Source organism: Megachile rotundata, chromosome 3 (genome assembly GCF_050947335.1).
Source record: "Megachile rotundata isolate GNS110a chromosome 3, iyMegRotu1, whole genome shotgun sequence".
Classification (NCBI taxonomy): Eukaryota; Metazoa; Arthropoda; class Insecta; order Hymenoptera; family Megachilidae; genus Megachile; species Megachile rotundata.
This window is the reverse complement of record NC_134985.1, coordinates 21,101,942-21,118,509: the sequence shown is the minus strand read 5'-3', so window position 1 is coordinate 21,118,509 and position 16,568 is coordinate 21,101,942. Positions and strand designations below refer to the sequence as shown.

At 44.2% G+C, this 16,568-nt stretch overlaps 1 protein-coding gene across 1 annotated transcript in view; it reads left to right on the top strand.

The window, feature by feature from the left end:
- The first annotated feature begins 997 nt into the window (after window positions 1-997).
- Window positions 998-16,568, top strand: part of LOC100874975 (protein Wnt-4) — a 47,968-nt gene continuing 32,397 nt past the window's right edge. Inside the window, exon 1 of the mRNA XM_076530258.1 lies at window positions 998-1,677. Within this exon, the coding sequence (XP_076386373.1) occupies window positions 1,598-1,677 (80 nt within the window). The 5' untranslated portion in view covers window positions 998-1,597. The remainder of the gene's footprint in view (window positions 1,678-16,568) is intronic.

Sequence of the window (16,568 nt, the reverse complement as noted above, 5' to 3'; positions counted from 1 at the left end):
CACACTACGAAGAATAGAACAATGACATAAGATACTCGTAGCCCAAACAACCTTCTCCATTTCAATTTGTTGTTCTGCAGGTGTCTTTGTCATCGTAGAAGGCGATCGCGTTACAAAAGTACAAGACTGGTACAGTATTATGCAACTTAGGCTTCTTTTCGAGGAGGAAGAAATATTTTACTCCGCGAAAAGAGGAGTTCGGAGTTAGACTTCTTTCCAGATTCCAAGCTCTAAGTTTTCTCTAGATTCGTTTCGGTACTCTAAGTTTTCCTGGTCTCTGTCCAGATTCTCTCTAGGTTTTCATACATCTTTTTTAGAGTAATTCTAGATCTACATAGATTCTTTAGTATAGATGTTAAGTTTCTTAGAGTCTAAACGCAAGAGTTGAAAGATTTTTCGCTCTACCTTTAGCAGTTGAAGTCTATTATCATTTTTACCATCGTTTACTTTCCTACTTCCATTGACGTAATTAGACCAATAACTATCTCCCGCCATCAAAAGATATTTGTAGGTCCGTAAAATTTTAGTAGGAATAAATATCTATGACGAAACGCAATATTTTTATGAACAACAGTTATGTTAAGACGAAATCGTTAAGCAAGACAAACATTCCAATTACGCGAGTGGTAATGTCCGGTAAGAATGCAGTTCTCCGATTGCAACAAAACGAATCGATTCGAATCGCAGGATTTACGACAAAGTTCCCACCGTTTAATTCCGCGAGCGCAGAGGTCGGTCATTTAATTGGATCATTTGGCGATTATTTTTCATTCTCGTTCGGCGAAACTCGCGGAAACAAATACGGTGTGACGAACGAATCGCGAGCGAGCGAGCGTACGCGTGAATCTCCGAGACAGGACGGAGTGCCGAAATGCTTAATTAACGCGAGTGGAGCCTCGCTGGCTCTCCCGTGAGGCAGCCAATCGCGTGCGCGCAAGTGACCGAAGGCTCCGCCCACCGAGAGAACCCCGTTGCCCATTTCCTCGTGACTACCGGCCACAGTACCTACGCGAACGTTCACGGAGCGGCATCTCGCTCGCCCCAGCTGCGCTTTTTCTAAAACGAGCTCTCTTTAATCGTTGATACCGTGCATCGTGTTCGAATCTCGCATCAGAGATTTATCCCCGTGATACGACGTCGCGAATTGCTGGCCCTTTTCGTGCTTCCTCGATTCGATTAACGCAGCTCCGTTCGAAAAGCGCGCTACTCGTTCGCGTGCGGCAGAGAGAACAAGTGCTCGAAAAAGATCGAATCTCTTAGCCGCCGCGATTTCGCGCGTCGATCACGAAACCAGTGATACATCCGGCACGGGAAACATGTAAGAAGAAATAGCGATCGAAAGAGAGAAAAAAGAGGCATCCTCTGGGAGCGGGTACGTCAGGCACAGCGATCAGTTCAGATAACGGGCTACGTTCGATCTCGATCTGTCAGCCTCGGGGATCGGCTATCGATGCGAATGCTCGATCGATATCGACGCTCGTAAGAATGCGTGGCTGAAACGGACCAGGGACAAACAGCCTTGTCTCTTTTCCTTTTTTTTCCATCGAGCTCAAGCAACGATCTAGAGGAGTCAACGAGTCATCGAATCTCGAGAAAAATGCGGCCCCTCGTCACGACTTTCTTCCTCGTACCGTTTCTACTCGTCGCGTGGCAAAACGGCGCGCAGGCCAACTGGTGGTGAGTTTCTACAACACCATTGTTTATGTCTACTAGACAGATAAGATCTCTCGGTCCATTCGGAGGTTCGATCTTCTTGTTCGACTCGCGGCGCTGCCCGAGCGGCTCGCGAATAATTGAAATTCGTGGCAGTACCATTGCGATGTCTATGCAAGTCTTGTTTTCGACAAAGAACCCGTAGTGGATGCTTCTTTTTTTCGCCGCTAAGAATATTTCTTGGAAAATCTTTTGTCGTGCGGCTGCTACTTTAACCCGTAACGTTACTTTTGTCGAGCTGCTGAATAAATCTTGTTAACGCCTGTAAATCTTGCTAACTGTCAAACTAGAAATAGATGTATTAAAATGTCGACCGAATGTCGTCGATATTGTACGAATTTTATTAGCAGCCAGAAATTGAAAAAGAGTTAAGCTATACGATTATAGTCGATTATTTCGTCTTGCGAACTCCTGAATGCTGTTTAGAAAACTGTCGTTTAGTTTTGAAAGATGATAATCTTGATTGCTCGGAATACCTAGGATATTTTTACTAGAAATTATACAGTTGCACGGTGGAAGTAGGAGCAACGAAGAAAGAGCTAGGAACAAGTTTACCGGTAGCGAGTTACATAAAAGCTGACCGCAAAGATAAATGTTCGTTTTGATAGGTGAAAAGAGGGAGACATTAATTCGCGTAGCGGTCACCGATCGAGAACATGGTTTTCGCGCGTCGCTGGTAATCTTACGATCTACATTAGCGCGATTAGAATATCCGTTCGTGCAGAACTCCAGTTTTCGTAGGAATAAGAACACCCATTGTTTTAACGTGGAAAAAGCGTTTAACGATGATGGGAGATTCTAGATTAGATTCTCTCTGTTTTTCTAACACTTCATGCTAACTTTTATGTCCTTACGTTCTACATTTCTTTTAGGTTTCCCTAGGACGTCTCTAGATTTTCTCCAAACTACCCTTTTGCAACTTACTCCAAATAAGGAGCGTGCACTTAACAATAATGGTCCATCCAGTAGCAGAATTTGTTTAATGAATCGAGAACTCTGGATGCGGTAATAAATGCAGTGCCATACGAGTTTTTCGCCATAACTTCTGTAGAGTTTAGTCGAAGTGGCCGACGCACGGTTACGTCACAAATCTTGTCGAATCACAGCGGACTATGTATAACGTTATCTGTAACCGGCGTCATCGTGGCCATGTGCTTTCAACATGTAAATTTTATTTGGTGCAATTGCCAATTAATTATCGTCGTTGTACCATGACTATCACGTAGCCGGTCATACGAAACGTATTACCCTAATGAAAGATAGGTTTTTTTCCTGCCTCGAATATATAATCCTGTTTGGTATGATTAACGTCCAGGACGTGTTTAGACAGGAACGCGAATTTATGGCAGGACGTTGTTTTGCAAGATCGTGTAAGAACATTTGAAGGAAAGAGACGGAAAGACAGAAGAAAAAAACAGAAACGCTAAAGTTTCGTGTTAACCGATCGAGTTTGCGAGACGCAACTTTGATACGCGTCAGCCTTATAAGATTATGGCGGCATTTTTATGCGCCCGACGACGTTGTACGTTCTTGCAACGTAAGCGTTTATTTTAGCATTTGAAATATACCATTGGCGAAGCGCAGCAGATATTCGCGAGCGTGTAGCCACGATCATGTTTCCGTACATAGAAAGGCACGTACGTACGGAGGATGATGACGAAACGTTTGCTTTGAAGGACAATTTTCTACAGATCGTTTCACCTATTGTTCGTAGATAGTGTGAGCGATACTCCCGTTACTCTTTTGTCGCGTTTTATTTTGCTCGCATATATCGTTCCGGTCGATCGGTATTGTCGTGCAAACTATCCTCCGCTTTTCATCGCGCTTCCATGAATCTGCGTCTTATTCGATTGCACGATAACTTAGAAGGTGCATCATTTTCATTCGATAACTCCTTGGACAAGCATCCTCGACGCGATAACCTAAAAATTGACACTATTGATCGCGAAGAAATCGTACAATCCGAACTGGTGGTTGGAAATAGGTAAACGTAAAAATTAGTCGGTCTAAAGTGCCTTATAGACGAATAAATCCGCTTCGATCGGACACGCGAGTGGCACGCACGATCGGGAAGCCCCGATGATAGCGATGATACGACGCGGCGCGGCGGCCAGAGGATGGCACCGGACGGTGCGGCGATGTAGACGCGGCCCTTCACGATCCACGCTTTTAAAATGAGAAGGCCGCCGTGCCGGCACGTTGACGTCCCTATGGTCAAGCACGATTCCACCGGGCAGATTTTATTTCCGACAAACTGGTTCCCGGGCGATTAATCGGCCCCGCTGGCGGCACAGCCTTCCGGTATATATACGCTCTCGGCCTCTTCGTCCGTCGTTTTATCTTGCTCAAGGAGGAGAGCACGCGACGCGCGAACTGCAAACGCTTAATAATTCACGTTAAGTCGCGCCTGTTAGCCTTGCTTAACGGACAAATCGTTGTTGGCTTTCTTGCTCGACGTCCTCCATCCTCCCTCCACCGCCATTTTGGTGTCCGCCTCGTTGTTCCACCTTCGGACCATTTTTCAACGCGAATCCTTCTTAATGCGTTATCAGCCACGCTTTTTTTCCCACGAACATTCGCCTGCTACTGTACCTCCGAATGGATGCTGGGACTTAACGAAGAATTAAACACCTTTTTTAAATTATACTGTTTCGCGATGGAAAGGATTAAGCAGGTGTCGCAGGCTACAAGTTCTATGGACTCTAGAGATCCTAGAGGTACTCCGAGAGCTTCTGAGAAGCTTCTAAGATTCTTAAGGACTCCATGAACTCTAAGCACTCTGTAAGCTCTACGAGCTCTAGTGGTTCTGGGTATCCTACAGATTTTTAAGGATCCTAGAAGCGTAGGGTCTCTAGGTACACTATGACTTCTGGGGATTCGAACTTTGGAAACTTAGACTAACCTAAAAGGGAACGAAGTGTTTTGGAACTATAGCGAGTTTGGAAACCTAGGTTCAAGATTCTGTGTACACTAAGAACTTTGAGGAATTCGAAAGCTCCGAGGAACACGAGAGGGTTGTTACAGAGAATAGGGCCATACTACTTACCGCGCATAATGTTTAACTTACCCTCCATATTTTCATATTCGACGGACAATAAAGTTTGTCCGAGTAAACGCTTGCACGCGAGTGGCGGTTCTACCCCTTAAATCAGCGTTTCCCCTAGGGTAACCTAACATACTCGGCAGTGTAGTTACTCGTAAGTAATCTTAAGGCATACACGCGATTTATAATGCGTCGCTGTACTGTTATAAGTATGTCGATGCGGCACGGATAACGGTATGGCAAAAAGAAGTAAGCGTGGGGTCATTAAACAAACCAGTTTGACGCTAAAGAGGCTCGTTGCGTCTAAATCCGCCGGTGGAGGGTTCGCTCGGCGAAAACGCGATATCAGCAGGGATATCGGCCCTGTCTTTTCAGTCGTCACGATCACCATAAAGGGGCCGAAGGAACGGTGTGTCGTAAACCATTGAGTTTTTAGTGCGGCGTAGGAACAAAGCGGGGGAGGAAGATAAGACGACAGCGGGCATATCGGTCCACGGCAACATTTAGCAAAGGAGAGCCTTTATTGCCTAACGCGCGAATCCGCGTCGTCGACGCGTTGCGTTTACACGCGCGGCCCCCTTTACGACGAGCGATTAAAATTCGTATTAACGGCTGACGAGCAGCGAAGAAGACAGTTCCGTTCTACCTTAATGCCGGCGGTCAACTCGCGTACATCGATCTTGTCGTTCCCCTTCGCGGAGGAGGTCGTTGCTTTATTTCGTGAGCTTTTATTCCGCCACGCTCGACTGCCTTGATCGTCGTAAGTTCGCCTATGGACACGAGAGGATCTTTTGCTTTAACCCATGGTCGTAATTCCGCAAACGGCGGAGAGGGTTTCTATAGATCCGATTCGGATCGCGGCAGGGAGTTTTAGGGCTCGTTCGCACGTGACAGGAAATTCTGACGTTTAATGATTTCTTCGGCGGCAGAAATTTATCAGAGATAAAATCTAAGGTCACTAGAATCATTCTGATCTTGTCGACAGTCATGACACTCACTGTCACTATGGTACAGACAACTTCTGTGATGTGAAAAACCTATTAGAGTCACAACACGAAAATGTAACTAATTTTCGGTGACTTGTCAGGGCACCGAATTTATCGTTTGGTCCTCACGAAAATAGGAAGCTGCATTGTCATGCTACTGGATCTCGAATGAAAGAAAATCAAAGGATGTAATGTCACGACTTCTAGTGTCACGTGAAAACGTACCCTTACATCGACAAATTGGCTCGCAACGTTTCAGACCCCTGAACTATACCCGTCCTTACGAGATTCAATGGCGGGATAAAGTCGAACGACCCCATGTTACGTGTTTCTCGCGGCGTAGGATCGCTTTATAGACTCGACGCGACGTTTCAATATGAAACGCGTTTACCACGCCGTGTGTCATCCACCCATCTACCCCAGATCGTAATATTTTTTACAAGGCTGGCATAAAAAGTACCGAAACATATATACGAGTTTCCCATCTCGTAAAAGTAGAGAGTATTGCCGATAACGGTAGGTTCCCTCGCGGACGTTCTCCTCTGCCCTTGGAGTAAACCTAATGGAAGTGGATGCTATGGTCGTCCGCGGAATATGGCGGACATTTACTTCGCCATGATCTGATAAAACCGTTTGGATTTGCCGTTTGATGAATAAGCTTCGAAGAAGCGGAAATTTTCTGATTCGTGATGCGGGAGGTAGACTTCTGGCGCCATATTGGGCTACGCGAATCGGTGATCGGTTCAGACATAAATAACGGCAGTAAATTATTCCCTTCGGAAGTCGAAGGATTATGAGAGTATCTGGGATTACCTAATCTCCAAGACCTAGGTTTCCTGTAAATCTCGTAAAAACTACTAGCGTGTGATGAGTTGGTAGTCGAAAGGAATGCGGATTCCATTGATTCGCGCGTCAACTGACCGGACATGTACCGTAAAGCTTCCAGCGAGTTGATCAGTCCATCAGTGATCTAACCTAACCTAGAATAGTAGAAAGAAACGTACGGTTCGCGGATTCATCGATGCCGGATAGAAAAAGTTGCACCGTTCGCTTTCTCCTCGTGGCCGTAAGTCAGCGCAGAAATTACATACCGGTTAAGGCAACGCTCCGAGGGTACAATACATGTGGGAGCTTTGACGCGGTTCGGACAAAAACGATACGGATCTCCGCGTGCTATCTTCATTTTCCTGCTGGTCTTTTACGAGACCGACTGGTTCGAATCGAACCGCGAGTTCCAGCTCGAAAGGCAATTAAGATCGCGTCGTTGATCACGCGATAAAACGTATCGCGATACATCGATGACTAACCGAAGTAACGAGCCAGCTAGCAGAATTCTAGCCGAGGTGTTCTGGAACACGGGACAGGACAAAAACTTAATAGCGCATCCTGTTTTGTTTAGCGCACCTCTCGTTTTTACGTGGAGAAGCAGGCATTGGCCTCGACCACGCGCGGCTTCTTCTTCTTCTTCTTCTTCTTCTTCTTCTTCTTCGCGCTCGAAGAATCTCCGACAAAGGAGACCGCCGCAAGCTTTCGGAGCATGCCTTCAGGACTTCTCCGGGCAATGTTTCCTTCGGGGCTCAGATATATTGTCATAACGAAGAGGCTGCTTCGGCCTATACGACATACTCTCTCATTTTCTTTTTTTCTTTTTCTTTCCTTCACTTTCTTCTTCTTCTTCTTATACCTCTCCTCCCGCCATCGTCTTTCTATCTCTTTTTGTCCTTGACTGCAGCTACGATTCGTCTCCCGGCTTTTCTCTCTCTCCCGCCACGGTGTCGCCCACTCTTCCCGTCTCAAACTCGCTCCTCTCATTATGTGCGAACCATTATTCCGTTCGCTCTTTTCTCCTCCTTAGGATCCGGCAGACCTCGCTGCATAGTTTTGTACTTCGGTTACGTTTACAATGCCGATCTCTCGCTCTTCTGCTCTTCCTGTTTATCCTCCGACCGAGTCATCCTTCCTCCTTTTGTTCCCGGCTCGAGCCTCGGACTTTTCCTTCGGCTACCACTCGGCTCCTGCGGATCGAAATTTCAGTTTTTTAAGGCGATTGCGGTTCGAGCCATCATTGAACTTCAAGTCCTATCGACAGGAACTCCATTTTCAACGTCGCCGGAGAACAATTACGACTGAAATTTCTATGTTCGATTTGTCTATTGTTTGACTCAATCGATATTACTCTGAACAATTAAAGAATTACGTATAAAATTTCAATTTTAGACACGACTGTTTATGTACAACATCGATTGTTCGATGTTATAGATGTGATTTAAGCGTTTGATTTACATGACGTATATATACGACACGCGAAAGGAAAGAATTACAAATGGAATCGATGTTACTTTGAACAATTAAAGAATTACGTATGGACTTTCAATTTTAGACACGATTGTCTATGTACAACATCGATTGTTCGATGTTCTAGATGTGATTTAAGCGTTTCGCTTCCATGACGTATATGTACGTCACGCGTAACGGAAGAATTACAAATGGAATCGATGTTACTTTGAACAATTAAAGAATTACGTATGGACTTTCAATTTTAGACACGATTGTCTATCTATAGCATCAATTGTTCATTGTTATAGATGTGATTTAAGCGTTTGATTTACATGACGTATATGTACGTCACGCATAACGGAAGAATTACAAATGGAATCGATGTTAATCTGAACAATTAAAGAATTACGTATGGACTTTCAATTTTAGACATGCTTGTCTATCGACAACATCGACTGTTCGATGTTATAGATGTGATTTAAGCGTTTGATTTACATGACGTATATATACGTCAGACCTAACGAAAGAATTACAAATGGAATTTCGATGTAAAGGTATATCGTCCGATGTTATCGACCGCCACCTTAACTCTTGGATCTCGGGTCGACGCATATACACGTCGCTAGGAATAAGGGTTAAACGGGGGAGAAAGAACGAGGAATCAATGACCGTGTTGACTGTCGGATTTCACTGAAGGCTGGGAAAACAAGTTTTGCGTAAAACTCGTTTGTGCAACACCCTCGAAGATGTCGAAGCCAGAAAGAGGAGGAAGAGGAAGAAAGAGGAGACGAAGAAGGAAAGAAGGAGAGAAAGTCCATTAGGCGTGCGTACGCGACGGCACGTCGCCGTCACACGTGACGCCACACGTCGTTTCAGCGATTCGTAATTTCCTTTTGGTTGCCGCGTAAACCGCGACGGGATCCATTCTCTTAACGACGCCGCAGGACTCGTTCGCCGAAGCAAAAAATCGGCGAAAATTGCGCTACTACCGGCTACCTTGCCGGCTACCTGGCCTTTCTCCTCGTCCCCGTACGCGGGGTGGCCGCCGTCGATCGACACCGAGACGGAAGGGGCTGATTCTTCGTGGAAAAGATCGAATTCGCAAGATTATCGGAGAAAATGCTGTAAACTGGAGCTGGAAAAATCTTGATAGCTTTCCTCATTTTATACCACCGATAGAAACTTGAAATATGTATTTCTCGTTTTTTAACTACGACGTTTATTATATAACATTTTGAGTTATGCAAAGTATATGCTAAATAGAGCATTCCGTACCGGGGACAAATGTGGCAGCGTATTTATTGCGGTGACTATTTGTCATTCTAGATAGGTATTGAGAAAAAACTACTTACGGAATGTATATTGTTATACTTGTTCGATGAAGCAGATCATTTTGAAATAGCGTAAACAAATTTATATCGATCACAATCGATGAATTATTTGTTACTCAAATTCTTCTTTGAACTCGTCTGAACACCCTGAAAATGAAGCTAACCTAATACAAATTAACCTAATACAAAACCACTCAGTTCAGAATAACCCTTACTAAAACATGTGATAGAAAGAGGTTATCAAATTCACATATCGAATTATTTGAAAATAGTCCGTCGAAATCAAACCCGCCTCGATTTATATTAGTAGGGGTAAAAAGAAAAAAAGTGATCCCCTTGCCACGATTATATTCCGTAATATCCGCGCGCAAAACCGAACATCGAGAAGAGAATTTGCGCGGAAGGAACGACCTGCTGCTTGCTCGCTTGCTTGCTCGCCTGTTCGCTGGTCGTCGACCCATTATTCGGCCGGAATTTTCCGCCGTTATTATGGCGCAACAATGCCCGGTTCCCCTGTTTTTCTCGTTCCAACGGGTTCTTGTTGTTTGCACGCGCACACCCCCGGCTAATTATTTCTGTAAGAACGCACTTTTCGGCGCGTAATTAACCTGCTCGGCTACGCAAGTTCCTGGATGGGAAGAGCCAGGGGCGGGCAGGGCTCGTGTACACGCTCCTCGCGCACGTGTGTATTGACTTAGGAACGAACGAGTTTATCGAGGCTAGTAGCACACGGAACTTTTAATTACGTTATGTTGTTTGGTCGAAACGCCGTGTTCCGTGGAATTTTCAACCTCGAAATTATTTAATTACGCTCGTTATCGCGGCCGATGCAAAATTCAAGTCGTTCCGTAAATTGTACTGACCGTTAAATTTCGTTCGTTATTGCCGGTATTGATTGGACGAAGTAAGATTTTATTAGGCTCTGAAATTTAAGTTCGAATATGCATGGTGATGGAGAATATGGAGTATAACAAATATTTACGTAGTAAAAACTTGACCGCAACAAAATTTAATGCATGTAGAATGACGAGGAAGATTATAATTCGAGGTCCATAAATCTGCGATCAGTGCAGAATTACCATTTTGGTTCGAGGACGACGTTACCATAAATTGTGGAAAAATTCGCGCACAAAGTGTCGCGTCGCTCGAGTCCGACTATAGAACAGGCTATTGGCGAAGCACACTTGTTGAACGCGTGGTTTATCTTCGGCCATAGATCACTCAGGGTCCACGGTGTCTTCTCGTACGCTCTCCTTTCTTCGACTACCCTCTTCTCCACCCTCCTGTTTCTCCGAGTCGGTTCGCCGTCGTGCCAATATCTCCTGTTCGGACCGCAAACACGTTCTCCAAACAGTATCTACAACTTTCTATGTATAGACAATCCCCTATGTACCAATAAAACGCCATCAACGATAAATATTTGAAACCCGAGTCATCGACACCAACTTTGAAGGATAAACTAAATCGCGCGATCGAGAAAATACAAGGTCGTTCTTCTCGAAGCTCTGAAACAGGCAATACCGTGTATTTCCCCATATATCTCCGGTTTACGTTGTTGTTCGTTCTCCTTCATTGGGCGACCAGAGCCGTTTCATTTTTATTCCAGCGTCTGTTTCGTCCCGGGCAAGTCTCACCCCTTAGACCCGCGTCCCGTTGGCCATAAATTACGTTTCTCCTCCTTTTATTTGCAGCAGCTCCGCCGAACTTAAGTAACTAGATCCAAACTGGCTTGCGAGGGGTTAAACGGCCTCGCGCGCCTTCCTCTTTCCTTTTCGCCGGCTTGCCGATAGCTACGCGGCTAGCCGAGAGTAGAATCCACCCACCCTTCCCGGCCAGAACCTCTCATTCCGAGCAGATGCGATTGCGTTTGTCCCGCGGGGCGAGCGTGTGTCGCACAACCGGACCAAGGGGTCCAATAATGGCCACCTGAATAATACAAGGGACACGGGGCGGCTCGCGTTGGACAGGGGAACGCTGGTGCAGAGTCAAGTCGTTGTCGCCGCCATGCTCCTTTTCTCTATTCATGTTCAATTTCGTACCCGATCCGGCTTGTTCTTGGCCAGATAGCTGCTACAAGACCCACCATTCTCTCTGCTTTTTACGCGCTTTCGGATAGAAAATACTTCTGCTTAGTTTTCGACGAAGTTTCAATGGGAATTCTGCGGAGTTTGGAAATTGGGAAGTTTGGGAAGTGGAAGATTCGAGGATTGAGAAGTTTGGGAATTGGAGGATTTGAGGATTCAGGAATTTGGAAATTGAGGAATCTGGGAGCTCGAAAATTGGAACGAAAGATTCAGTGATCCAGGAATTGGAAAATTGAGAAATCTGCGAGTTCGGAAATTGGGAGTAGAAGATTCAAGAATCGAGAAATTGGGAAATTAGGAAATCAAGAAATTGGGACGTAAAAAAATACTAGCAAACTTCAAAATTAGAGAAACTAGGAAACCTGAGAATATCAGAAACTAAAGAATGAAGAAATTGATAAACCTTGAAATTAAAAATGTTGAAATGTTGAAGATTCGAAAGTTGGGTAATGGAAGAGTTCACAAATTGTCGAAATGCAAATGGTGGTTTAGAACATGCAAGGTCTGTCGCACGAGAAGGAGAGAAAGGGAGAAGGTGTAAAAGAGCGTGACGTAAAGGGTAGAAAAAGGAAAAGTAAAGAAAAGAATGGACGCAGTCGAACTGCACACTCGTCCATAAATATTAACAGGCAGATTTATTTTCCCTGCGCTTTAGGGATAAACGATAATCTTTCACGTACGACGTACAATTATTTTGCTCGGTCCTATTTGCTTATTAGCCCTGTTTCTTTCTTTTTTACGATGAAAGCTGTACAACGTACACGGTAATAATTAATGCCTGCCATTTCGTGTACGATCACTGAAGCGATTCCTTTCCAGCCTGATGTATCGTGCAATTACACTTGTAAGCGAGTATTAACAAACTATTGCTCGTGTTTCTTGATGAATACAAATCGATATGCCTTACTCCCACCTATACGTTTATTCCAAGACTTTTGTCATTCTTCTTTTAATTTTTTAATTTTACTGTTTGGGGATTTGGCTGTTTGGTAATTTGGAGAATTAGGAATTTGAATATTTGGGAATTTTAGGAATTCAAGGTTTGGAAATTGGGGACTGCAAGGTTTGGAAGTTTAGAGAATTTGGGGATGTAAAGATTTGAGAATTTGAGGATAGCGGTACTTTGAGTAATTTGAAGGTTTGAGGATTTGGGGGTTTGAAGATTTCAGGATTTGCAGATTTGGGAATTTAAGTAATTTGAAGATTTGAGGATTTGGAGGTTTGAAGATTTTACAATTTGCAGATTTAGGAATTTGAGGATGTGAAGATTTAAGGATTTGAGAGTAGTGGTACTTTGAGTAATTTGAAGGTTTGAGGATTTGGGGGTTTGAAGATTTTAGGATTTGCAGATTTGGGAATTTAAGTAATTTGAAGGTTTAAGGATTTGGAGGTTTGAAGATTTTACAATTTGCAGATTTGGGAATTCGAAGATTTTGAACTTTGTAAATCTTGCACTTCAAAAATTTAAGATTTAGTAAATTCAGATTCAAATTACTGCTCCACTGCCCCAAAACCGCGTCGAAACACTTTCGGACCCTTTGGTAAAGATCGTGAGCCAATCTGTTCCCCAAGAAAAATATTAGAACAGCATGCCCTATCGTCCAGGGAAAAATTCATATTTACTTATCGCGTGAGCAAGCAATACTCTGGAAGGGTGGGAGGACAAGAAAGAGGTCCTAACTTTTTACCTGACCGGGTCTGCCACGGTTCGAAGGAAAAAGAAAGAGAAAAGGGAACCACAGGTCCGTTTTCGACTATCGTAATCGAGTCAGATCGAATGTGGGGCTGAAAAAACTCGAGTGGTTCGAGACGAAGAAAATACCTTGGACTCGTTCACCTATAAAAATCTGATTCATTGCGCTCTGAAATAGAATAGGGAATGGTTTTTCAGGATCATGAGAGGATTATCTTCATCGCGGTTCATCAATCTCGATGGAAGATGAAACTTTGATCGAGAGGGTGATTTATAGTGGAGTACCCTATCAAAACATATCGAATCGAAGCATTTGAGCGTACATATTTTAATTTGTTAAACAAGTTACCGTGGGAGTTAGGGGCTTTGATTTGTTTAATTGGCGTTATAATGAGACACTTGGATCGCGAGGCCTTCATGAAGGGTGCTATTAAACTGATCTTAATTTCTAACGAAGCTTCAATTCCAGAAGTTCTGTGTCTGCTTGGAATATTTCGACAACCAGTCATAAATTGTGGAATTTCTAAACTCAAATTCGTCTTTTCGTCCGACAAAATTCGTCTTTCTACTCTATGACAATATTTTCTATTCTCTATAACCCTATTGCACCTACAAATTAAAAAGAGGCAACACCGAATATATACGGCATGATAGGAATTGACACGAGGGAATTTTTCAACATCGCCACCCCCAACGTAATCGTTTAAGTATCCAGAGACAGACAAATTGTCAATGAGGATTAAAGAATCCTGGTACGTTTGGCAGGTGGTTAAGCACCTCTGCAACGCGTGCACCTACACACGCTCGTATACAGACACGCGTGGAACGGATGATACAGAGCACGTGGGTCGCGATCTTTTCGAAATAATTTAGGGGACGGTATCCCCGCATACACACGCATCTGCACGGAGTTATTTATGATGGATTAGGCCGGGATTTAAGCCACGACTAATTTATGTCAGGCCGCGGGATTGTCGACTCTCAACGATTTTCTCCGCCCTACCCGGACCATGGCTAAACTCGCCACCATGAAATATCTAAGCTGGACTACAGTTCGTTCGAGGTTACGCGACCTTCGAGAACAAAGAAAAATTAATACTTTCATCTTTCATTAAATTATCGCTTCAACGTTAATGAAAATTATGTACAATATACAACTCCTTAACTTATGACCTTTTCGGTGGTCAGTCAAATTATTGCTGCAACGTTAACACTAAAACTACCAAACCAGTCAAATGACCGCTTCACAAGTTTCTTATTATAAAGTGCACATTTTGTTAAAATACATTCCTTGAAATCAGCATTGATTTTCATCAAGATAAAGAATAAATGTGTGTACTAATTTATGTTTCGTTTGCTTATTTATTTTTTAACTTCATTTTTAATTTCAAATTAAGTACACATTATATGCCGGTAGGTTTAAAATAAATAAATGTTGAATTAAACATAAATTAATCTTTAGTTTAAATTATAATTGGTACTGAGTTGAGAGTTTAATCCTTGTGCAAATACAGTTAAAACCTATTTGACTATAATATGTGTTAAATTCGTTACATGTAAAAATAAATATATTTCAATAGAATATTACAAGCACCGATCCTCTCATAAAAAATCGTTTCCTTCGTTATGCAGTTCGTCCTTGCACCTCCTCAATATTCGATCCGTGAGTCAGAAGAACGAACCGAACCGAACGGAAATCACCTTGCCGTGAAAAAAGGGCCACCCCATACGAGTCTACGCACCGCGTAATGGGCTGCTACCTATATAGCTTATATGCATGCTCGACTAGCCACCTATAGGGGCCAGTCCGACATATGGAAATGGTCAATTTGTCTGACGAATGTGCTTGTTCCTCGCTATTCTTCTCGACGGCCTTTGTGGAGTCTTGATAATAAATTGGTACGATCACGAGTATGTCAGAACGGGACGGGAAACGGAGAGAATAATTTTGGTGGCACTGTGAAAACGCTCGTTTATGTTGCGGCACGATTTAACGCGTTCAACGGCTCAGTGAAAATGGATATACGTCGTGAGACGCGGTGAAATTTCAATTATTTAGAAAGCTGTTGACGAGTCTTTGCCATAAAATAAGTACTTGGGAGAGTTATGAGTTACTGTGCAGGTGTTGAAATTATTTCTTTGGTTGGATTTGAAGTTTGAACACGGAAGATGTTCTACTTCGACCGGCCTTGTTATCTTTAACATCTTAATGATAGTGTCGATGGAACTATAATTAATTAAAGATGGTCTGATTATAGATGCGACATCGGAATAAATAAAGAAATTGTGGAATAGAAAAGGGGTCGGGTGAATCAGTCCTCCCTTCTTATTTTTGGTGCGGTACCTCTTCTCGGAGTTGCTCGCCCTATTTGTCCCTTTCTTCGTCTCGTTTGGCAGGCTCTCGATCGATTCTCATCTCGCTGGCATTGTGTCGGTCCCCGTAGATCGGTCGAGAAATTAACGAGAGGAACGACGAATCCCGGTAACTGGGGCGTAACGCGAGCAGCAAAAAGATTCGAGGTACCGAGTAGAACGGTGAAAAAGAAAGAAAAAGAAGATGGAGTACGCTCTTGATTTAGCAGTGGCTCGATTTTTCGTGGTTCGAGCTTTTGTCGAGGATCTCGGCGAAAAAAAGGGGGCCACGGTAGAACGGAGGCGGTGTACAAGAGGGTACGTGCCGAGGAAGAAGTAGGGTGAAGGGGGTTGGAGTAGGAGGGTAAAGCGAAAGAGGGAGAGGGGTTGTTGGAAAAAAATGGCGAATCTCGCTAACAAGCTTTCGAGGCAAGCTTGTGGGAAACGAGCTGGCTCCTGGTGCGTTCCTCGCGTGTTCCTCGTCGTCGAGAGAGAAGTACACTCGAGCGGAGAAAAGCCGAGCCGAGCTGAGCCGAGCGTTCGACCGCGTGTACCCCCTCCATTTTCCCTTTTCTCTGCCGGTACCAACCCCTCTTCCACCCCTTGTGCTCCCCTACCACTCCAGATCGCGTAGCACACGCGATGCTGCTACACGCTCGAGCGTCCTCGAGCGTCCTCGAGCGCTCCACCCTTTACGCCGCGCTACTCTCTCGAAAATCCAACCCTTTTTCGCGAGTTCGACCAATCCTCGTTGGCTACCTACTTGCCAGATCGCACCGGTCCATCTTTTTTTTCCGCTTTTTTCTTCTCCCAGTGTCGCATCTCGCTCGTTAGCGCGAAAGTGCGCGTTTCGCCTCGAAATTTTATCTTCCACCCCCCTGATCTTCGCTCGAGTGCTTGCACCCTGTGGCTACCTTCTTCGTTTTCCCGCTCGAGCGACGACTCCGTGACCCTCTCTCTCTCCCTCTTCGATTGCTCTCTCGACTCATCGTGCTTTCGCCTACTCGACAGCTTCCTGGTCGAGGATCAGGAGAGAAGAGCGAGTGGTAGGTCACTTTTGTCCTCGTTTTTCATTTAAATTCTTTCATT